Raw genomic sequence first — 23,969 nt, forward strand, 5'->3', positions numbered from 1 at the left:
CAGCCTTATTCCAAAACGATCACATTCATTATTAACTATTACCATTTTTATTAGTTAAACCTGAAAACTTTGGATTCATTTGTAAATTACAGTATGGAAATGTTGCAGAAAGTGGCAAAAAAAAAAAAAAATAATAAAAAAAAAAAAAGAAACAACTTATTTTATGATATTTTGTAATGCATTAGTACTTAGATAATTTTACTACAACAATGACCTGAAACAATGACAGGAAATGCTTTTAATGCTGAAGGATTTATTAAACAGCTACAAAAAGACGTCATAGAAAAGGATTTTACTTTGTCACAACGCTAAACAGTGAGCAAACAGCTCCACCTGCTGGACACTGTCATTACACACAATGTCCAGTCAAAAATATTATTCCATTATTAAAGAAGCAGAGAAACACTGAGGGAAGGTGAAATAGGAACCTGACGCTGACGCTAATGTCTGGAAATACAAATGTCAGGACAGCAGCATTGATACGGATTCTAAAAATGTCTTGTAAGGGAGAAGAAAATAAAAACGGCAGGTATGTGAAGTTGAATCTCGATTTTATATCCTGTCTCTGTGGGCAACAACTACAGAAACTTAATGTTTTTAGCTTTGTGGAGTGATGCAGAGCAAGAGGAGAAAACGGTTTTTGCTGTGTTTAGTTCCAGAAACCAGCCCTCTAGCTGCAACAGTCCATGCATTGCTTTTTTCCAACATGATTGTCTCAGACAGGCATCAGTTCTGTTGCTGTAATTGTTCCTCCAGTATTACATGAGTAATGCACGCAGACATTTATCTGCAGGTGGCGTTTAATCATCTGAGAAAATATGATCATGTGGAATGTTTAGTAGAAAATGGTCAGTTGAGCTTTGGAATGTCAGAAACTAAAGAACATGTTCCTCTGAGCTCTGGTTTTAGGTGAGACCAGTCTTAGCTTGTTCCTCACCTTCAAGGCACAGAGCTGAGGAACCTTCAGCTCTGAATTACATTCTTCACCTTTGTCTTTAGACTTGTTCAAACTGTTAAGAATTTAAATGTGACCAATCACAGCAAAGAATAAGTCTCCGTAGTAACGTAATCCCTTATTTTGGTTTGTGCAGTACCTCTCTGGTCCTTAAATACCCCTGCCCCACTAATTTTCCAACCCAGTGACGGCTCAAAAGGACGGGGTTTGAGGACCTCTGCTTATTTATCACTTCACATTCGGTTCAGACAATCTGAGAACCGGCCACTGTTCAGATTTCTTTCACCAGCTGTTTGGGCAGGTTACCTGCACACTGTACCGTCCCTGAACACCTCAAAAGCAGGACATCAAAACTAGTCAGACACGATGGTTCAGTCTTTAAAACGTAAGAACATTGCTGCTATGGATTTACTTTCAGAAATACTGAATTGTTTATTTTTTTTATCCGGGTTCTTGAAAATTCCTGCACAGTTGGGAGCATTGTCAGATGTGTGTGTGTTTTCCTGCTAATCAGAGGAGATTTAGTAACCATTTAAAATCACACTGATGAACTCAGAAGATTCTCTAAAGTACACAAATGATTAGTTGTTGCGAGACATTTTCGGCAAGAAGTTGTGGAATAATTTGTGATAAAATGACAAATATTGAAACATTACAGATTAACATCTGATGCCCATTAAAAAAAAAACACAACTAAAATCTTAAATATTTATTGTCCAGGATAAAATGAATGATACAGTGGCCTGTCAGTCGTTACCTCCTCCTCACCACTCCTTCTTCTTCTCATCCATGGAAACCCCCCCAGGTCCCAGAGCCACCACGAGCAGCAGGCCTCCGATCACCGATGTGGTCTGGAAGAAGTCGTACTTGAGGAAGTCGTGCATTGGTTTGTATGAGGGGATGGACCAGAAAGCGTTGAAGGTGAAGTTGATGCAGAGCAGCCAGGCCACCAGAGTCAGAGCAGCCAGCTTTGTCTTGAAGCCCACGGCCACCAGGACTATGAGGGCTGTGCCCACCAGGTCCTGCAGGATCTACACACAAGGTCTGAAGGTTAAGCTGGGTTTCCACAGGACTGAGAGGGTCTGGTTCAGTGTCATGTGTGAACATGTGAAACATTCTTTTGGTGCTTTGTTTTATTACTGAACAACATTTTCTAGCGTTAGAGCAGAGAAGCATAGATGTCTGAGTTTCCCTGTTTTCTTGTACTGGCAACTAGTGTAAGAAAGAAGAAGCTTGAGTATCTTGTGTGCACCAGTTATCCGCTTTCTGTTTCGGGCAAACATTGATTTATTCACGTCGCTCCACCGACATTTGGGCCAGCAGTGACTGGAAGCTCTGCTCTGCTAAAGTGCTACGATCCAGTCACTAACAGTTGTTCCAGATTATTTTAAACATGTTTAGTCATCAGAGACGACTGAGGTACCTCTCCGGCTTCACATTAAGTTCACTTCAAGTTATCGTATCTCCATAGACCTTCGTAGACTTTGTCTTTTCATTTTCTTTTTGGCTAAAGTTGCGGTGTCTAAGGAAACAGTCTTAGTCTTCAGGTGTGTCCCCATCATCTCATCAACTTTACAGTGCAGTGGGTTAATGAGGATTTTAGTCGTGTGCATTATTGAGCTGAGAACTTTAAGTCCTTAAATTAGTGTGAACACAATCATTTGAGGATTATTATGTAACACTAAGAAACGCAGTTGAACTACAGAGACTGTTTTACACTGTAATTTGGTCTCATTTGTTTCCTGTTTTGTCTGTTGGGTCATTTACGTTTTATTACTGTGGAATATCTAGCACCTGCAGCAGCTGTTGTCTGCTGCACAGTAATCTGTGTGTGGTGCAGACTCACGCTGAAGAGGCCGAGGTCCAAGTGCAGCAGCGTCATGAACATGAGGACGAGCAGGACCCGACCCCCCAGCTGCAGGAGGTGCTTTGGAGAACTCTGATGGCCCAGTGAAGGAACTCCTGCAAACACAGAGCGAGCCTCCCCCCTGCACTCAGCCAGGAGGAGGAGGAGGCCCCCTCCCAGCGCCAGGTTCCTACAGCGAGCAGGAGAGAGGAGCGTTGTCATAAAGTACTCGTGTGGAGACTGTTTAGTAAATCTTCATATAGGGAAAGTTTCTGTTCACCTGCTGTAAGAATCGGTTAAATAAAACCGACTTCGCTTCACTACAGAATTCAGTTTACTCGTTTAAAAACTCCATATAATGAGGTGGTGATTGATACATGTAGTAACTGACACTTATTAACTGACTCTGATGGAAAATCTTCCACTGGACTAAATGAGAAATGGTGTTTGTAGGATCTGACCTGGAAAAACTGCGCTGTTGACAGAATTTGATAAGTCTCTGTCCTGCAGTAAAGTTTTTCTGACCTACCTCATTAGGAACTTGAGGTCCCACAGGATGCTGTAGGCCACCGTCTGCCGGAGAACAAACACTCACATTAAAGCGATGCTAAAAGTCGAGTTTCATCCAGATCCAATAGACACTAGTAAACACACCAGAACTAAAAGAAAACAGTGTTGTAGACTTTTAGCAGCTGCAGGTCAATTAATCAATTTGTGTGAACAAATAAACTCACTGTCAGTTTATTAGGTACAACTTGCTAAGTTGGACCCTGTTTTGCCTTCAGGACTGCTTTAATTCTTCACAGCACTAAGTTCAAAAGTGCTTGAAACATTCCTTAGAGATTTGTCCATTTTTGACATGACAGACACACACTTGCTGCACGTGATGTGAATCTCTTGTTCCACCACGTCCCTGGCGACTGGAGGTCAATTGAGCTTTTTGCAAGTAGCCATCAGATGGGTCCAATGTGGCGGTAACAACACTCAGGGAGGCTGTGGCATTTAAATGAGGCTCGGTAGATGCGGAGGGGCCCAAAGTGCCAAGAAACCAGAGAACTGCTGCTCACTGGATACTTTCAGCAGTTTCTGAGCAGCCCATCATCTGTTTGGACTTCATCTTCACCACGTCTGCAGGCTGGTAGGATATTTGGTTAAGAAGCAGCAGGTGTGCCTAATAAAGTGGCTGGTGAGTGTACATGTGAGTTTTTGTGTTGCCAGAGCTGGAAAATGACGCTGAAACACTGGTCCATGGTGTCAAATCCAAATTCAGACATTGAAGTTGGTCAATCTGACAAAAAGCTCACGTTTAAATTATCAAACCTGTTTTTAGTAGTAAATATTAAGTTAATCACTGTTCAGACACAAAAGCAAAAAAATGTGTCATTCAATCATTACATTCCTGCATCTCTGTAGCATATATCTCTGGCTGTACTTAGAGGCTCGACTCACTTTGTGGCACATCCTTTGATACCATGGTGATCTGCCTGGTTAAATGTTGTGTCAGCTTCTTGGTCCCAGAAGGGATTTAATATTAATATTAAAGGTTAAGACTAAGAGGGAAAGTGATGTGTGTGTTACCTGCAGGGTGATGATGCCGAACAGAGTGAAGCAGGCGTACTGAACGAAGTTCCTGCTCAGGACCAACACGCAGCCTCCTGCAGACACACACAGATATTAACAAATCAAATAGCAGGATGCACCTGAATACCTGATCTCACAACTGTTTAATTCTGCCAGGAATAAAAGTAAAAGTAAACTGGTCCAAAGGTGACAACATTTTTCCCAGCACACGGCACCAAAGCTTCAGAGAGAAACTGTGAGGCACCAGCATATCTACAGAGAAATGAGGTTATTGAGAGAGTTCGTAAAAAGAGCACAGTCTGTCAGTGAAGTGGATCAATCAGCACAAAGCACTGAAAGGACTCAGAGGCTCAGTTGATCCTATTGAATTAACTCACTTCCTCTAAGTGCAAAAATGAATAAATTAGTGTTGACAGTGAGAAACAGTGTCCACATCAGTTTGAATTTGAGCGACTGTAGCTCAGGTCGTCGTCCACGGACTACAGGGTCAGTGGTTGGACTCCCAGGCCCTCCTGTGACACTGAACCCCAGCTAGCTCCCAGTGGGTTGTTACTGCAGCACATGTGGACGCTGTCATTCATTTAAGTCAGTGACCAATGATGTTGGAGACTTTAGCTGGAAACGGTTACAAACAGGAAGCTGCTGATTTCTACTTTTAGCTTCATAAAGTGTCAAAGTCAACACAACTAAAACCTCATCACTACTGTTAGTGGGTAAAGAAAGTAGGACCCCTCCCCCCTCCAACCCAAATAATGCACGTTATACACACAGTTTCTGACCCATTAGTGACGTGCTGCTTCGGTGTTTGGCAGCAGTTTGCTCGCAGGCCACGTACCAATACAGTGAACACGTTTGGTGATGAGCATTGATGAAGGTGAATCTGTTTAACCAGACGCTACAGGAGAGAACATTGTGTGTGTGTGTGTGTGTGTGTGTTACCCAGCTGTCCCAGCAGGTTGAGCAGGACGAAGACGTTGGCGAGGAAGTGTCCACAGCTCCAGGTGGAGTTGATGTACTCGCTCTGCTCCCCCCACTGGAACCACATCCTGACCCCGTCCTCCAGGAAGGTGCTGACCAGACAGAGCCGGGCCACATGGGGCAGGTAGTGCTTAGTGACCCGCAGGAACTGCAGCAGAGGAGATGGGGGTTTTAGTTTTCACAGCTCTAGTGACAGGACAAACCTCACACCAACAGTGTTTTCAGTCACATCTTTGATGTTTTCTTCATGTATGAATTCATCTCATCCTTCCTATTTTTGTTACTGAAACCACCCAACAGTCGTTCTAAAAGTAAACTTCTGTTCTGTCCCTTATCAAGCTGCCTATGATCTGAAGCTCTTTGCAGAACTAATTAGTAAAAATCGGTTATGGAAATTGTTACATTTTAATGAGTTTCTTTTTTCCAGGTCATGGTGATGAGGTTACACATGGATCAGGAAATCAAATGTTGTATTCTAAGGCAAACATGTCCATCAAAGAAGTGAGTGGTGAAGAAAATAACAGTATTAAAACTCTGAGGGAAAAGTGGGGGATAAACACTTTAAATAGATTCATGTTAGTAAGAATACTAGTGATAAATCAATGATTAATATTTAGTTTCTGTTAGTACGTGTTCGTGACCTGGTAGAATCGCAGATTCATGTCAGTGTGTGAAAACTACTTTACTGACCATCTCAGCCACATTGCTCACGTCACACACGAGGCTGCATTCGTCACCATTTCAACCCAAACATCTGTTGTTGTTGTTTTCAATAGTCAGAAAGCAGCTTTGTGAAGTGTTTGTTGGTCAGATTTCTGCAGAAGCTTTACATGACAAACAAATCTGCACTGGACGTGTTCATCAACAGCATCAAGTTCAACAGTGTAGAAAAACTTGTCAGAGTGCAGTACTGATACTCCTATAGTTGACGTACATTTGACATCATTATCGTGTATTTGTACGAGCTCAGTGAATGTGGCTCAGCCTCGGGAAGCTCCCTGCATGAAGCTGCATCAGAGGCTTCACACAAACACACGGAGGCAGATTCACTAAACGAAGTCCAGCAGAATCTAAACGTGTTTCCTGAAGCTGTGGAGACGTTGCCACCTGCTGCACCGACGATGTTCGTGGGTTGTAATCGCCTCCGTTCATCGAAGCGTTTTTGTGGGTCAGCAGTCGTCACACCAGACTCAGAAATCTGTCAACTTAATTAGTGTCAGCTACCAGCAGTAAATAGAACCCAATGCAAAAATCCGGTGCATCCCCCTCCCGGAACACGTAACTGACCGAACCCACTTCACCAATTATGAAGGTGGAACTGACTTGTTTTAGTCCCTGAACTCTCGTTTTACTTTTAACAAAACCAAAAACGAAGCAGAAATTAGTTGTTGGTCAAGGACAAATTATTAGTGTTTTCCTGCAGTTTCTCTCTCATCCACGGGGAAAAATCGGATCGTTTCCTTGTTCCTCTTCCGCGCAGAACCAGACTCCGTCCAGAAATCTAACGGTTTTAAAGCCACTTGCTAAATTGGCCGAAGCTGAGACGTTCGGCACGGAACGAACCGGGGGTTTCTGAAGAACCACGTTGCTTCTTCGTGTCTGTAACCTGACTGCGTCCAGATTCCGCTTCCTGAGCTCCGCTCCGCACTAAGACGTCGTTTGCTGTTAAAAGTTAAAAAGTTTGTCTTTACCGGAACAAACTGCGGCCTGGTGAGAAACCGGAGCGGCCGAATTTACCGACGGACCGCGGTGAAAAATTTCGACCCGTGAACCGTGGACGAAAAAACAGCATTTTTGAACGGAACTCGGAAGGAGCGGAAAATCACTGCCCGAGTCCCGGACAGCAGCTCACCTGATCCGCCACGTCCTCGGCCCGGCTCATCAGGTCTCCGTGTCCCATGTCTGCTCCGCTGTTAAGGCACTTTCAAAGCGGAAAAACGACTCCGAGCTCACGTGAAGTCCGGTAGAAAGAGTCCCGGCCAGTGATGCTGCTGCTTCGCCGCTGCCTCCGACCCACAATCCTCTGCGGGGGGCGGGGCGCCCCCTGCGGCCGCGAGCGGAGCAGCATGCCACGTGGACCAAGACACAATTTTTAATGGTTTTCATTCTCAAATAAAAATGGATCATCAGAATTGTGTTTATCTGTGACTGTTTGTCTTTACAGAGTCTTCCGATAAAACAACATCCAGAGTAAAAAAAATATTTTTTTCTATTTTAAACTTTAATTGAGAAAAAAAAAGAGCTCAAACTATATTCAGATAAAATATATCTAACGAGAATCCAAATGAGAAAGAAATAGTTCAAACTGCTCGTCCAGTGTCTGAATTTATACCATTTTCTGTTTCACACCAAATATACGTCAACCTCTGTCAATTACACATAATCATAAGATTAAATAATGTTCTCTTATGAGTTACAACAAATTCAGAAAATCATCTGCACATTAATGAAAGTGAAAATTGTCTTTATATTATAAACTTGTGCCCAGTAACAATAGTAACAGTTAATAAAAGTACAAGCAATAAAAAGTTGGTTTACATTTATTTTCCTTTCTGAAATGTCTTAAAAGTGCTTCATAATCATTATGTGAAACTGATCAAATGAAAATAAAGGTCAACCATTTTTCTAACCAGTCAAAATGTCGGGATTACTGGATGCTGCAGGACACGTGTAGCGCTGGTTTAAGCTCTTCAGGTGTTTTCAGAAAGTGTTTCTGGTATCAGCCCCTAAGAAACTCACTGAATCCGTTTCTAACAGACATGAACAAGTTCAACACTGATTTATTATACTCTAGTTATTTTCAAGCCTTTGGGCTCAAATGTGATGTGACACTTGTGTGAAATTATGGCACAGTTCTTAAACTTTGTCCTTTGTTCAGGGACATCACAGACAGCAGGATGACATCATCATCAGTGCATCACCTGTGTGCTCAGGTGCGTGGTGGGATACGCTGCGGGCAGGTCAGGTCCTCCTCTGAGCTCTGTGCCGCTACAACACAAAACATTAAAAACACAATCATCGTGTGTGTGGGGGTTGACATGCAGTGTGTTTACATGACCAGGTCAGGGTCAGCTGATGTAAGATGGTGTGATTAACGGTGTGATGCCGCCTCATTTTTAAAACGATGTCAGCATCAAGTCTGACAGAAAATGTAACGAACACAAAGTGTCTCGTAGTTTTCTGTCATTCTACAGTTAAATCTGTGAGCCAGAGGTGGAGGAGAAATCAGGTTTATTTAGTGCAGTGCCCACACTGACAGGTGTGTTTTTTTTAAATTGTGCACGTGGTTTAGGGCACGAACTGAGGACCAGGGTTTGGAATCCCTACGTTAGTTAAGTACTGCTTGACTGAAGTCAATGGACAGTCCCCATGAGGTGTGTGAGTGTGTGTGTTACCTGCAGGTTGAGGTAGTGTGTCCGTGTCCTGCAGTGTGTGTGTCGTGCTGTGTTCTCTTTGTAGAAAAACTTATTGCAGAGTTGACACAGGAAGCCAGACACAGGAACCACGAAGCTACTTCCTGTGAAGAACGAATCAGAGACGTGATAAACATCTGTTAGTGATGCTTTTCTAACAGCAGGCAAACAATACAGATTACACCAGTACAGCAACACAACCACAACACTCAATACAAAAACTGATTGTGTAATTAGAGCATAACAACAATTTTAAATAACTCTTCCACCTGCTAAACTTATGGGAGAACGGTTTGTTGTTAACATGGTGAAAATTCCGATCATAAAGATTTTAGAATCCAAAATAAAATCGGAAGTCAGTGTTTTCTGGTGCAGGTCAGACAGCAGACGCCCTGCTCTCGATGTACAGAGACGTACCGTGTGTGCAGTGGGGATCACGTTGTTTCCTGCTGGTGTCCTCTGGGTGCTCTGTCTGTAACACACAGTGTTCAAATCCGTTTCAGTCCTGCAGCTAAGCATCAGACGTTTTACAATCTTTAGAATAATAATATTAAATACAGATTTATGACACTGATACACAGCAGGGAACTTTGTAAAATTTGGACATTTTCCTAAACATCTCAGCTGTATGCAGAACTAGTTTCAGTGAGTTTCATTAAGTTATGCAGTGCTGAGATTGTGGACTTCATCCACCTCTGAAGTTAACAGTGTCCTGAAGGATGGTCCCACTGTCCCCCCAAATCCTACAGGCCAATCAAACACTCACACTAAAGAACCTGAGGACATCATGTTTCATTCAGGTCCCTGAAAGTCAACACCAGTCTGTACATGTACCTCCACTGCTTTAGCCTCTGCCTCCTCTGTTCCCACATCCTCATCTTCCTCGTCAGCAACGTCAACTTCCTCCTCCTCCTCTTCTCCTTCACCTTCGAAGCAGCCGATGGCGTCCACGGTGATAAGCTCCTCCTCCTGAGCCTCCTCCAGCTGCACCTGGGAGAAGAGAGAGAGGAAATCAAACTAGCTGTCTGCTCTAGTCCAGAACATCCTTCACACTCTCTGCCTGGTTTGTGGATGGTGGATTAGATCAGTAGAATGAACAGAATATAAACTGACCTGAGCCTACACTGACCTGCTGTTTGTGCTCCGGAGACTTCATGTGTTCCACAAACTTCCTGGGAGTCCTGAAGTGACGTTTGCACACAGGACAGAAGGGCCGACACAGCTGCTTACACATCTGGAGCAGAGACACATGGCGAGTCACCAACAAACCTGCAGCTGCCGTGTGGCTGTGTTCACAGAGCAGAGCTGCTGTTCACCTTGTGCTGTTTTGTCCGTCGATGTGCGACCACATCCTCGCTGAACTGGGTCTGACAGGTTTCGCACCAGCGCTGAGAGTCGGCACGACGCCCCCTGCAGGACAACAAAAATAAAGTCTAATTCTTTGTGTGGCGTATGAGCGAGATGCTGTTACTGCCTCTAAGTGTGTGGTCGCCACAGAAACTACGCTGTGCTGAAACATGTATTTTCATAAACACTAAGAGGTGAAAGGCAACAGAAAAGGGACAGAACAGGCTGCACGAGCAGCTCTGCTCAGTCTTTATGCAGGACTTTTAGGCTCTTGTGCTGTTTCATTTTGTGCACCTACAGTGTTAGCAGCTCAGTCTCCCACCCCCCTCAACGTTCTAAAACTGGACACGGCCTATGAATAAACTATGGATAAATAATGAATAACAGGGAAAAGAAAGGCAAACGGTAGTGAGTGTTTGTGTGCTCCTACCTGCCCTGCAGTGCGTGTGCATTAATACAGATAGAGTGGGTGATCTCCTGCAGTTTCCTCAGGTGTTCTGCTCCTGACATGTGCTGCTGAAACACCTACACACACACACACACACACACACAAAAAGGTTTCTCGTAAAGAATTCTGTGAAAATATAAAAACATTTTACTGTAATTTTCAATCCTGAGATTTAAAAATTCACAGCAGAAACATCTGCTTTCTGACTGGTTTACACATCTCACATTACAGCACGTGACAAACCACGAGTCGCCCGACGTCACGGGAAATACTTTACATTTAAACCATTTTTTATTTAAAACTGGTTCGAAAAATTATTAATAACTTTTAAACACATATCACAACATCTTCCAAACTCTTCGTCTCCTTATGTTCTGTGGGTGTTTCTCACCTGCAGAGATCGACAGGTGAGGTTACAGACGTGACAGTGGAGTCCACCTGTCTGCCTGTCTGCCGTTCTGTCTGTTGCTCCAAACTCTCGGCTCTCGCTGCTCTGCTGGATGGTGACTTTCAATGACCCCACACTCTGCAGCTACACACACACACACACACACACACACAACATTAGAAGATATTTACTGATGTTCATGAGTAACCTGGGTAACTACTGAAGACCAGGTAAACAGAGTGAGTGTTCAGGATCACTTCATCATCACCTCGCTGAGCTCCGCAGACCCCTCCTGGTCTGGAGGAGGAACCCTGGACGAAACGTCATCTGATCAAACACACACACAGTTAAAGATAAGTCCACAGTCAACTCATGCAGTCCCATCCATCAGCAGAGGACCATCAGTACCCTCTTACCTGCTGGTTGACCACATGACCCCAGGACTTTGTCTGTATTGGTCAGAGCTGCAGCCTCCTCACATCTGAAAGAAACAGATAAAATGTTTTTGTCTTCATTAGTGATCGCAGTTCCCCTTCATCACTTCAGTCCAGACTGAAACTTGAAAAAAAAAAACCAGCTCTTTTTGACCCACGTGTAGCAGTTCTTCTTTAAACACATTCCTGCCTTTCTTTCTTGTCGCCTCCATAGTGATTGGTTTTTCTTTTCTATTAAATCTCTGAGAACCATGAAAATTCTCCACAGTGACTTTAAACTGAATCTGTGCAAATGACTTTAATCCCACATTTTAAATAAGAAAGAGAAGAACTTCTGTCCCAGCAGCACTGCTGTCTCTGGGTTAAACAATGTAAATGTAAGTTGTAAGTTATGTAAGTTACTCACCCGTCCAACTTGGCTCTCTTTGACTCTGTTTCTCCTGACCCTCCATCAGGTCCCAGGTCTTCTCTCTCTTCTTCTGTGGTGATGGAGGTGGTGCTGCTGCACGGCCGGCTGTCAGCACATCCTGTTCCTTGTCCGACCCGTTTCCTGCCTGACACCTGGTGGAGAGAAACAGAAACCAGGGAAGTGGATTTGATACAGCAGTGGGAGCTGTAGGAGGAGGAGTTTGTTTTTACCTGTTGAGAAGGAGGCAGCCTCCTCTGTATGGGGCCGACTGGAAATTGAACCCGTGTCACAGTGCTACCTGCTGCAGGTAGAAAACACCTGGAGGGACAACAGAGAGGTGAAGACAAACAGCTTGGTATCAGAGTCACATCATCCTAAAAACTGATCGCAGGAAAAACTTCATCACTGACATTGGCTTCAGATCAGACACCTGAAGGTGCAGTGTGTAAGATTTTGTGACATACAGTGGTGAGAATGAAGACTGCATCATCTCACCACCACCACCAGAAAGTGGGGTTTGATTAACATTAGCGCTTTGCTATCAGATAATTAAAATATTATTTTATATATATATAATATAATAATAATCAGTTCACTATGCTGTAAGCAGAAGTGACTGGAGCTTTACTGCAGCGTAGAAACTTTTCATTTGGTAATTTATTCAATTCTTCGTTTTCTGAGGTCGGGCTGCAATCAGCTGGCTCAGTAATAAAGCCCAGATGCTCCTGCGAGCCCACTGACTTTTCTGTGACCAGTGGGATGTTACACTGCACAGAACGGGTGAGCCAACACTGTCAGCCCCAACAAAGCTTATCTCAATGCACAACAACTTATATTTTGGAACAGATGGAGTTTGACATCTAGAACAAGGACACAACTGTCACATGGATAATGCGCTGCACTGGATTTAATGGATGTGTTCGTACAGAAGAAAATGTTGCCTGATGTGGTGAGAGAGCCCAGTTTGGGTGTTTGTGTTCATGTATAAAAATTATCTCAGCGCTTCGTAACTGTGGCTTGTTTCAAATCAAAGTTACACTGAGCAAAGCTATTCCTATTCACATAACCGGATAATTACCTATAAGCAAATGTGCACAGAGCCACAGCATAATAGGAAAAACCTAACTACAAGTGATACAGTGGATTCGCTTATCTGTAATGTCAACGCTGTGTTTCTGCCATTTGCCTCGTTTACAGTTTATAGTCTATAGTTTATAGGCTGATTTGAGGTCGTCATCATTCTTTCACTAGCCTACGTTTACATGGCGTTAAGTGTTTTTAACGTAGACTCTACCTGAAATGTGACCTGTCGGAAGTGTCACTAAATTCAAGCTGCTACATGAAATTTCCTCTAGAGCCAGTTTTTGGTTTGTCCTCTGCAACATGGCAGCTTACATAAACCTGCCGTCTACCTAAATAGATGAGAATCGTTCTAAGTTAAAGAAAATGCGCTTCTTAGTTTTCAGGTGATCCCACACTAATGAAAACAATTATGACACTTTAATCCATTTCTGCATCTTTAATGGAAAAATGAAAGAAAACTGAATGGATTTCATACCTGTCTGTCCTCCGCTGCTGTTTGACCATGACAGCTGCACTTGGTGACCTTTGACCTCTCGGGAGTCAAACAGACCTGCAGTAAAGGATGGAAGACACATCAGGGACCAAAGTAAAAGGAACAACAAAGCGGCAACGTTACAGCTGCTGCTACAGTACATTTAAGGGAAGCAAACACACTTTCCTATGACACAATCTCTTCGTTATTGTTTGCTGTGGTTCCTTTTTATACATAAGCAAAATGTCCTAAACACAACTTTGAGCTTTAAAACCCGTCTTTTACTTTTACATGAACAGTATTTCGTTGGCACTGAACTGCATTCAAATGTTCGGGAGCTTTAAACGCAGTGTTCTCGTCATCTCACTGCTGCTATGAGTTCAGGAATTAAAACAAACACAATTATGTAAAGAATATAACACATATTACTATAAAACACCTAATACGAATTAAACCGTGACTCCTGCCGGTTCCTAAAATGTCTCAAATTCTTTTCTGAGCAAAAGCCTTTCTGGCTGGTGGAAAAGCAAAAGCTTAATTCGCAGGTTTTAAACAGCGGTGTCGCAGTCACCGCGGTTACGGTAACGTTAGACGGATAGACTCATTTCTCCTAACAAACTTAGTCTGGCTGCAGTTTTTATCTCTATTATCTCCTCGGCAGATGTTAACTGTGGAACTCTCAGCGGAGTAAACACGGATTATTTCATATAATTTACAGTTTAACTCACCTGGCAGCTCAGCGGAAGCTAAAGCTAAAGCTAGTCCGGCTGTACGCAAACGCAGACGGTCTCAGCGCACGTCGCCCCCTGCAGGCCGGAGGAAGTACTGCGGTGTTAACGCAGGAAGTGCAGCGTCCACACTGTGAGCTCGATTTGACCACACAGGAAGTTTGACACGTTGTCATTTCTGCTCTTCAATAATCAGGCAGAACTTTGCCTCCCGTTGCCCTAAAAGTAATTCTCTGATACTTTTATAATTTCTTCCCGTTTTGTGCTTATTGCAATCACACTTTTCTGTTGCTTATTACATTTAAACAAAAAGTGTTGTTCTGTGTCTGATTTTTCACACCATCCACATTTGGAACCTGGTGCAGCTAATTTCTGCTTCCCTCCTTATTTTTACCCAGATGCTCCTTCCCCACTTTTGCTGTTTCGTATTTACGTCAGGTCTAAATTACACACTTGTCCCAACAAGTGAAGCTTATGTCCTTTCTCACAGTAACTGAATCCTGATGACTTGTGAAAAGAGGGTCCTAAGAAGACACACGTTTAATCCTGAAATTTTAAACAGAGATCCTGACCCTTCTGCAGCTGAGTTATTACAATCTATAATCTACTTAAAATGGATCTATCCAAGCGCACCAAGCTTTACTTCCTGTTTCACGTTTCATTTTCCCACCGTTTGTATTTTAAGTCTCATTTGTTTCATTGTTTTGGAGTCTGATTTAACATCAGCCCAAAGTCTGACACTGACGTCAGTCATTTACAGTAACACTGCAAAAGATTAGATAGTAAAGCTATGAATGACCTTTACCTTTACATGCTGTAACATCACATCTGTAACAAGACGCCTCTGTATGAAATACATAGATTCTACTAATTCCATCCCCTAACGGAGAGCTGTGATTAGCTGACAAGGTCTGGAAAGGTTTTCAAAGGCTTAAATCTCAAGATTATTCTGCTGTCTATGCAATGCTCTACCACTGAGCCACCAGGCCCCATAGATAAAACAGCATCCAGCTTTCATTTATGTCTGTTGCCCCCCCTCCCCAACATAAAGAAGCACTGGTCCACAGAAATGGAACGGGAAACAAAATAGTTAAATATATATATTTTTTACCTCCAATACTTTAAGTAGAATATAACATGTACTTACTTACTTTTACGTAAGTAGAAATGTCAGTGGGTACTTTTACTAGAGTGAAGTTTGAGTACTTCATCCACCAATGGCCCAGATATAATGGCATGTCTCTTCAGAGCACAAAGAGTGGATCAGACTACCTGCTGGAAGGTGCACAGGTCTCACTGAGAACCACTTGTTTGGAATGAATGCCATGTTAAAGTTGGAGCAACAAAATATTACATGCCCTTCATAAATATTTAAAACATAAATGCTATTGAATCAAAAACCAAAGTCAGATTTGTTTTTTTTTTTAATTAAACATGAAACATGTCGTTTTAGTCAGACTGAAGTTTTTTAAAAGAATATTGTTTTATTGTTCGAAGGGCTCCAAGTCATAAACAGAGTCAGATTCATGTTCAGAATTATTTTACAGTTCAGGTTCAGTAGGTTGCTGAGAACATTAAAATGTAAAGTGGTTTGAATTGTCTGTTCATGGCATGTGTTAGTCTGTTCACATCAGACAAGAGGAGGAGGAGAATGTGGAGCTTTTAAGGACACTTGTGGTGGACGATGTTGGGGCCAGACTCATCGTACTCCTTCTTACTGATACACATCTGTTTGAAAGTGGGCAAAGAGGCCAGCATGGAGCCACCGAGCCAGACTGAGAGCTTCCTATTTGGGGAAGCGATGATCTAGAGGTATAGAAAGAGAAAGGGTGAGGCTATGGGTAATATATCAACAAAGTAAAAATGCTTAATATACACTTTTAATTCTGGATTATTTTAATCACTTGACATACTAGTTATGCTATACCGAGGTTTAGAAATTTAAAGTTACAAATATTGTGGCATGAAAGTGCTCCTAAAAGATTTCAGTTTGTCCACTGGGGGCAGTAGAACCTGATTAAACCAAACTGGATATACACAAGTGAGACCTGCAGGCAAAATGAATAGAAAATATATTTTGCTCAACGTTTTTCAGGGCTCTACAGCACCTTTGTGACACATTAGATGAATACCAATTTAATAAGACTGCACCTTGATTTTCATGCTGGTTGGGGCCAGAGCAGTGATCTCCTTCTGCATGCGCTCAGCAATGTCAGGGAACATGGTATTTCCACCAGACAGCACAGTGTTGGCAAAAAGGTCCTTACGGATGTTCACATCACACTTCATGATGCTGTTGAATGTCATCATATTGACACCATCCGAATTAATTCCTATGCACAATAACAAATGTTATTTTAGGGTTTTACTTCATTATCGTTGTGATGAACGAGCTACCAGCTGATTTTCTCCCAATATTAAAAAAACTGCTGAAAACTGAACTCTTCCGCATCTTCCTATGCACTTAAATCTCTTAAAAAAAATCCTTTGCTCTCTTGCACTTGTAACTCGTGAACTGTGAACACTTTTCTGATAGGACTTTGCTTTGATGTTTTCTCCTTGACTTAGATTTTTGCTGCCTTGTACATCACTTGTAAGTCGCTTTGGATAAAATTGTCTGCTAAATGACTAAATGTAAATGTCCAACAGCTGATTCTTGGAATTGTCCTCCCCTGGCACCCTTCGTATTGTCTTTTTTTTCATTGAAATATTTTATCGCAGTTACAACTTCTGTTCTATCAGGCCATTAATGTTGTTAGTTAGATGTTAATTAGTGTCTTCTTGCCTTATAACATCAGATAAATTACTGAGGTCACACAAATTAACAAGGTCTATGTCAGAGGGGTTATATGCAGAGTATATGGGACCTAAGGATGCTTTGCCAAAAGATGTGGAAGGTGAAGGCAAATGGTTGCTGTGGTAACTTGAAAATTGGGGGCTGTGTCCAGAAGAGTGCAACCTAGATTTACAAGATTCAAAAGGAGGATTTTGAGAAATTTGCCTGATAGGGATTATGTGACTATTGATGTTGACAGTACAAACCACAATTTACTACCAAAAGATACAGTACAATAAAGGCATATAGATAAACCATCCTCCTGTACAGCCAACAAAAAATCCAGGAAACAAAATCTGCAAAATAGAGACCTAAACTAGTCACATTCAGACTGAGTCAAGTCTGAGTTGATGCAGGTAACAAACCGAGGTATGAAGGCTGGAAGAGTGCTTCAGGGCAGCGGAACCTCTCCTGGCCGATGGTGATGACCTTTCCATCAGGAAGCTCGTAGCTCTTCTCCAGGGCTGAGGAGGAAGCAGCTTTGTGCATCTCTTGCTCAAAGTCCACAGCCACGTAGCAGAGCTTCTCCTTGATGTCACGCACAATCTCGTGATCAGCTGGAGTTCAGAGTTAAAATATTTGTTAGAAAATAACCACAAACGTTTCTTTTTGCAAATAATTAGTTACATTAGTTATAAACTAGGTAGTTATAAATTAATCCTGAACAATTTGTTTTAGTCTTAACGGTGAGTGTGAATGTTTTTTACCAGCTGTCCTGAAGCTGCAGCCTCTCTCAGACAGGATCTTCATCAGGTAGTCTGTCAAATCTCTGCCAGCCAGGTTCTGATGGATTATGGCGTTAGGCAGAGCCTGACCCTGCCAGATCGGCACAGCATGGCTCACACCATCCCCAGATTCCATCACAATCCCTGCAAGACAAGTCATCAACCAATTACTTAAGTCAACTAACTTAAGTTCCAGACTGTAACTTTAAGAAAGTAGTGTGATCAGCTGTGTATGGGAGGTGTTCAGGGACAATACAGACCACAGGTCTGTTTTCTTAAGTGCTTAGAGCCTTAATCTGCTCAAATACAAGAACAAAGAACTAAATATGGTTTGTATCTCTTTTGACTTTATTTTGTGGTGATAGTGCAGATACTGATATTTAGAATTAAATTGGGACATCTCAAAAATGTGAAAAAAATTCAACTCCCTCAGGCGTACCAACATAACTTCCATAAAAGACCCTAAATAAAAGACCCATCACTCAAATACATTTATCTGCAGTTCCTCCTAGAAATCTGACGTTTAATCCGGAAGTTTAGTCAATGTTTTTGGATCCACAAATTAGAGAAACATTTGGGGTTGTGTTCTCACCTGAGAGACGACCGCAGGAGTACAATGACAGCACGGCTGGGATGGACATCAACATGGCAGCAGTGTGGAAGGTCTCAAACATGATCTGGAATGCGATGATATCAAGGATGTGAAAGATGACATGTCACTGCAGAACCTTGATAACTGCTGGAAACTTACAAAACAAAGTCCAAACCAATGCAAAGCCTGCAGTGATTGTTACAAATGGAAAAAATGTTGCACTGACACTGTGTTTGCCAGGAGGAGCTTTAAAGCCTTGATCAAATGTCAAATTCCCCACAAACTCACCTGTGCCATCTTCTCCCTGTTGGCTTTGGGGTTGTTTGGAGCTACAGTCAGCAGCACTGGGTGCTTCTCAGGGGCTGCATGGAGCTCATTGTAGAAGGTGTGATGCCAGAGCTGCAGGATGGGAGTTTAACAACCCAGTACAAAAAGTTTTTTGCATTGTTAAATCAACAGGTGGAAATATTTTAAAAATCATGCAGACTTTTCAGATGCGGTTATCATTTTTCTGCAATATATAAGTAAACTAAGTGCAATTTTTACATTACTTGAGCCTCTGATTACTACCACAAATATTGTACATTTTATTATTATAAATAAATCGATTAACCCAGTTAACAACGACCACCACCGGTGCTGCTGAGGAAGGTGTGTTCGTAGGCAGAGAGAGAAGAGGAAACGTAAGAATGTAGGACTGACAGTAGGGACTTTGAATGTTGGGACACTGACAGAGAAGGCTAGAGAGCTGGTTGACATGATGCAGAGAAGGAAGGTGGACATACTGTGTGTCCAGGAGACCAGGTGGAAAGGTAGCAAGGCTAGAAGCTTAGAAGCAGGGTTCAAGTTGTTCTACCATGGGTCAGATAGGAAGAGAAATGGAGTAGGAGTTATATTGAAGGAAGAGTTGGTGAGGAATGTTCTAGAGGTGAAAAGAGAATCAGAAAGGTTGATGAGTCTGAAGCTGGAAGTTGAAGAGGTGATGTTCAATGTTGTGACTGGTTTTGCCCCACAGGTAGGATGTGAGTTAGAAGAGAAAGAGAAATTCTGGATTGAGTTAGATGAAGTGATGCAGAGCATAATGTTTGTGAAGGGAACAGAGGTGATGAGACTGTTATGGGCAGGTTTGGTCTTCAGGACAGAAACACAGAAGGTCAGATGGTGGTTGACTTTGCAAAGAGGATGGAAATGGCTGTAGTGAACACTTTCTTCCAGAAGAGGCAGGAACATAGGGTGATGTGTAAGAGAGGAGGTAGAAGCACTCAGGTGGACGACACCTTGTGTAGACGTTGTAATCTGAAATAGATCAGTGACTGTAAAGTATTGGTACGGGAGAGTGTAGCCAGACAACACAGGATGGTGGTGTGTAAAATGACGCTGGTGGTGAGGAAGATGAAGAGGACAAAGGCAGAGCAGAGGACAAAGTGGTGGAAGTTGAAAAAGGAAGAATGTTGTGTAGTTTTCAGGGAGGAGCTGAGACAGATTAGGGTGGTTTGGAGGTGCTTCCAGATGACTGGACTACTACAGCTAATTTGATCAGGGAGACAGGTAGGAGGGTACTCGGTGTGTCATCTGGAAAGAGGAAAGCGGACAAGGAGACTTGGTGGTGGAACGAGGAAGTTCAGGACTGTATACAGAGAAAGAGGTTAGCTAAGAAGAAGTGGGACACTGAGAGGACTGAAGAGAGTAGACAGGAGTACAGGGAGATACAGCGTAAGGTGAAGATAGAGGTGGCAAAGGCCAAACAAAGAGCATATGAGGACTTGTATGCTAGGTTGGACACTAAAGAGGGAGAGGTGGATTTGTACAGGTTGGCCAGACAAAGAGATAGAGATGGAAAGGATGTGCAGCAGGTTAGGGTGATTAAAGATAAGGATGGAAATGTATTGACAGGTGCCAGGAGTGTGATGGGACTTTGAAGAGTTGATGAATGAGGAAAATGAAAGGGAACGAAGAGTAGAAGAGGTGACTGGTGTTGAGCAGGAAGTAGCAAAGATTAGTAAGAGTGAAGTGAGGAGGACGTTGAAGAGGATGAAGAGTGGAAAGGCAGTTGGTCCTGATGACAAACCTGTGGAGGTATGGAAGTGTCTAGGAGAGGTGGCAGTAGAGTTTCTCACTAGTTTGTTTAACAAAATCTTGGAGAGTGAGAGGATGCCAGAGGACTGGAGGAAAAGTGTACTGGTACCAATTTTTAAGAACAAGGGAGATGTGCAGAGCTGTGGTAACTACAGAGGAAAAAAGCTGATGAGTCACACAATGAAGTTGTGGGAAAGAGTAGTGGAAGCTCAGCTAAGGACAGAGGTGAACATTTGTGAGCAGCAATATGGTTTCATGCCTAGAAAGAGTCCAACAGATGCAGTATTTGCTTTGAGGATGCTGATGGAGAAGTACAGAGAAGGTCATAGGAAGTTGCATTGTGTCTTTGTAGATTTAGAGAAAGCGTATGACAGGGTGCAGAGAGAGGAGCTGTGGTATTGTATGAGGACGTCTGGAGTGGCAGAGAAGTATGTTAGAGTGGTGCAGGACATGTATGAGAGCTGTAAGACAGTGGTGAGGTGCTGTAGGTGTGACAGATGAGTTCAAGGTGGAGGTGGTTCTGCATCAAGGATCGGCTTTGAGCCCCTTCTTGTTTGCTCTGGTGATGAACAGGCTGACAGATGAGGTTAGACAGGAATCTCCATGGACTATGATGTTTGCAGATGACATTGTTATTTGTAGTGAGAGCAGGGAGCAGGTGGAGGAAAATCTAGACATGTTCAGAGGAGAAACTGTGAATATATCGGTAGAAGGTTGAAGGTTGGAGCTGCCAGGCAGGAGGTCTAGAGGAAGATCAAAGAGGAGATTTATGGATGTAGTGAGAGAGGACATGAAGTTAGTTGGTGTGAGAGAAGAGGATGCAGAGGACAGAGTTAGATGGAGGCACATGATTCGCTGTGGCGACTCCTGAAAGGAAACAGCCGAAAGGAAAAGACGGAATAAATCTATCCATTACCATATAGTTAAACATCCTGTATCAAGAGACACTTACGTATCTGGGAATTCAACATTATGCTCTAATGGATCAGTCTGCTTGGCGATTAACTTCTAGTTTTAGTGACCTTTGTGCAGAACTTACTTGCAAGTCGGAAATTTCACACTATGCTATTGTTACTGTAGCTTGAATTAATGTTGATAATTTTTTCCACCACCACTAGATATTTTCCAGTTTGACATGATCATATATTTAAATTCCAAGATGGGTGTCAGTTCGTTCTCATGTGCCCCGTGCTGATGTCTAATGACCTAAAGCTGAATGTTGCATGGAAATTTAAGATCTTTGACCCACATTTTAACAGTAAAACTCTTCAACCATGCAGGACTTGTTCCTAAAAAAGACAGTCCACAGTAACATGACTGAACCACTGAGCCTCACTGTGCAGAGCCTTGGAAACTGTTTCACAGAAGCTACAGAGATTTCAGCTAGTTTCAGGTGTATAAACTGTCCTCACCTTCTCCATATCGTCCCAGTTGGTGATGATACCGTGTTCGACGGGGTAGTTCAGGGTCAGTATGTCTCTGTTGCTCTTGGCTTTATCTCCCACATAGCTGTCGCTCTGTTATGTTCCCACCATCACACACAAATACAACTTTGATGTCATGTATGACACTGCATTTATTGATTAGTTATACATCTACACACAACACGCACGTTTTGTTCATGTTGTCTTGGGTGACCAACAATGGACGAAAAGATTGCACGGGGGTCCTCGTCTCCAACAAACCCGGCTTTGGACATGCTGGAGCCGTTGTCAATAACAATGGCAGGGACCTCTTCATCCATTTCTGAAAGGAAACTTTTAAATTAATTAACTAATTAATTAAACTAATTATTCTCTCCCACTCTCTGGACTGTTTCCACTGCAGGGACTCTTTCTGAGCACCTGGAACCTTTTGAGGAACTTGGTTCAACTGTGAGATGTCCCTGGTCAAAGGATGCAGTCTTCAGTGCTGAAGGTCAAATACTGGTGCATCCAAGGGATTTCAGGAGCGTTGGACTCATGCAGAAGTGTGTATGATGATGTAAAAACTCACTTTTGATCAGTCTGCAGGCTATTTTTGCTTAATCGTCCTGTGGTTCTAGGAAGTCTACTGGTTGTCCCACTGGCCACTCATTGATTGTTACTGTCAGGTACTTGGTGCTCTGTACAAAGCAGGTGAGGTGTGTACGTAGGGAGGCCGCTCTTTAACATGGGCCATACATGCATTGCATCTTTACTCCTGTCTTCTTTGGGTGGAATGACTACAGTGAGAACCTGGGAAAGTTCTAGTGTTACTGTATGTTCAATCACAGACTTTAGTTAAACAGCACTCTGAACCCTAACCTCCATGTCAGAGTGAGAGCAGAGTTGTCTAGTTCACCTATATGGATGCCCCAGCCCTGCGGTTGATGTGGTGGAAGCAGAAAATAAGGATTTACTGTGCCAAGGCCTAATTGTGGTGGCTGGACAACTGAGTGAGAGCAACTCTAAACTGAAGCACTTGTCCTGACCATCTGCAGTGGTCGGGACACCAAAAGTGTTCCAAGAAAGGAAAACCATTGAACGTTAGTCCAAGACAATTTTTTTTGTTGCCAGTTTCTTTAGCCTTTAAATCGATAACTAAAATCTCAGTTTTGTTCTGCTTATGCTGCATGAAAGGTCTGTGACATCCAAACACTAATGTCTAAAACAGATTTTAATAAGGGATCAATAGGACAAACAGCCACATAAAGCTGAGTGTCTTTAACAAAGCTTTGGAATGAGATGCCAAGACTTGTGATCACACCACCAAGAGGTAGCAAACACAAGTTAATATTTGTTGTCCTAAAATGGATCCCTGGGGAACGCCATAAGTTATCTCAAAAGTTGAGATATGTTTTCACTAGTTTAAAAAAACAGCCTGCTAGACATGTAAGATAAACAGTTAATGCTGGTTCTGATAGAAAGGTGTCAATAATTGGTGGCTGGTCATAAAGTTATGGCTGATCAGTGTCTATTCAATAACTATTCAATAACAATAATAAAGATATTTTGAATGAAAAACACAAAACAATTCTAAGAAATTGTTGTGCTGCTTCTTACCTGTGCAGGTGAGTCTTCTCTGTAAGTGAAGTGCAGATGTTCCTCTTCCCCAGCTGTGCTCAGTAGATGCATATCAGGAAAATGCTAAACTGGGCTATAATGCAGACTTTGCCCCTGCAGTCCAACAGACCCCGCCTTTCACCAGCTGTTATGAGAACAATCCAGAATGTTATATGCTGTTATCTGGCCCTGCCTCTGGTTTTGTGGTTCACCATGACTCTGGCTCTTGTCTCTTATCACCTCATAAATTGTGTCTAACTCCATCATACTTTAGATTAAAGCTGCAATTTTTCAGTCTACCTCACGACAACACTGGAGTTTCCCTTTGGGTTTAATGAATAACTAACTACCCTTTAAGCGATAATATGTGATGATAATGATGAATCTGCATCAAGACTTTGGAACAACAAGCACTTTATTAGTCATCTTAAACCTAATACAGTCTTCTTCCTCTTTCCAAATAAAGCCACCAACACCACAAGTACCATGGATTAAAATCTCAAAGTCATGCAAAGGAATAAAAGGTTTTGCTTTGACCAGTTGTCTTAAATGTGTAAAGCTGGATTTGACCACTGATCTAATCTGTGCATGAAGTTTGAGATCACTGTCCAGTCTCACACCCAGATCTGTTACTG

The 23,969-nt window shown here is 42.6% G+C and overlaps 3 protein-coding genes across 5 annotated transcripts; all 3 read right to left on the reverse strand.

Moving 5' to 3' along the window:
• Window positions 1–499: 499 nt before the first annotated feature.
• surf4l (surfeit 4, like) lies at window positions 500–7,396 on the reverse strand. 2 transcript variants are annotated; one of them, XM_067521558.1, is made up of 6 exons: window positions 7,213–7,396; window positions 5,322–5,508; window positions 4,380–4,456; window positions 3,331–3,374; window positions 2,802–2,991; window positions 500–1,986 (listed from the first exon to the last, which is right to left on the reverse strand). In XM_067521558.1, the coding sequence occupies exons 1-6, from the start codon at window positions 7,258–7,260 to the stop codon at window positions 1,720–1,722; spliced, it is 813 nt and encodes a 270-aa protein (XP_067377659.1). In that variant the 5' UTR covers window positions 7,261–7,396; the 3' UTR covers window positions 500–1,719. The 2 variants fall into 2 exon arrangements, with proteins under 2 accessions (XP_067377659.1, XP_067377660.1); XM_067521559.1 differs by lacking the exon at window positions 7,213–7,396 and adding an exon at window positions 6,051–7,147.
• A 456-nt stretch (window positions 7,397–7,852) lies between these two features.
• On the reverse strand, window positions 7,853–14,163 carry ciz1b (cdkn1a interacting zinc finger protein 1b). The gene is made up of 14 exons (XM_067521557.1): window positions 14,083–14,163; window positions 13,358–13,432; window positions 12,030–12,117; window positions 11,797–11,951; window positions 11,373–11,437; window positions 11,225–11,283; window positions 10,960–11,100; window positions 10,551–10,645; window positions 10,090–10,183; window positions 9,903–10,007; window positions 9,608–9,763; window positions 9,191–9,245; window positions 8,756–8,877; window positions 7,853–8,348 (listed from the first exon to the last, which is right to left on the reverse strand). The coding sequence occupies exons 2-14, from the start codon at window positions 13,384–13,386 to the stop codon at window positions 8,322–8,324; spliced, it is 1,191 nt and encodes a 396-aa protein (XP_067377658.1). The 5' UTR covers window positions 13,387–13,432; window positions 14,083–14,163; the 3' UTR covers window positions 7,853–8,321.
• Window positions 14,164–15,548: 1,385 nt separating this feature from the next.
• LOC137136671 (actin, cytoplasmic 2-like) lies at window positions 15,549–23,474 on the reverse strand. 2 transcript variants are annotated; one of them, XM_067522281.1, is made up of 9 exons: window positions 23,335–23,474; window positions 21,924–22,057; window positions 21,724–21,828; window positions 18,524–18,634; window positions 18,236–18,320; window positions 17,626–17,787; window positions 17,284–17,475; window positions 16,234–16,415; window positions 15,551–15,888 (listed from the first exon to the last, which is right to left on the reverse strand). In XM_067522281.1, the coding sequence occupies exons 2-9, from the start codon at window positions 22,053–22,055 to the stop codon at window positions 15,745–15,747; spliced, it is 1,113 nt and encodes a 370-aa protein (XP_067378382.1). In that variant the 5' UTR covers window positions 22,056–22,057; window positions 23,335–23,474; the 3' UTR covers window positions 15,551–15,744. The 2 variants fall into 2 exon arrangements, with proteins under 2 accessions (XP_067378383.1, XP_067378382.1); XM_067522282.1 differs by lacking the exon at window positions 21,924–22,057 and having other exon boundaries at window positions 15,549–15,888; window positions 23,335–23,434.
• Between the last annotated feature and the right edge of the window lie 495 nt (window positions 23,475–23,969).

This window comes from Channa argus, chromosome 11 (genome assembly GCF_033026475.1).
Source record: "Channa argus isolate prfri chromosome 11, Channa argus male v1.0, whole genome shotgun sequence".
Lineage (NCBI taxonomy): Eukaryota > Metazoa > Chordata > Actinopteri > Anabantiformes > Channidae > Channa > Channa argus.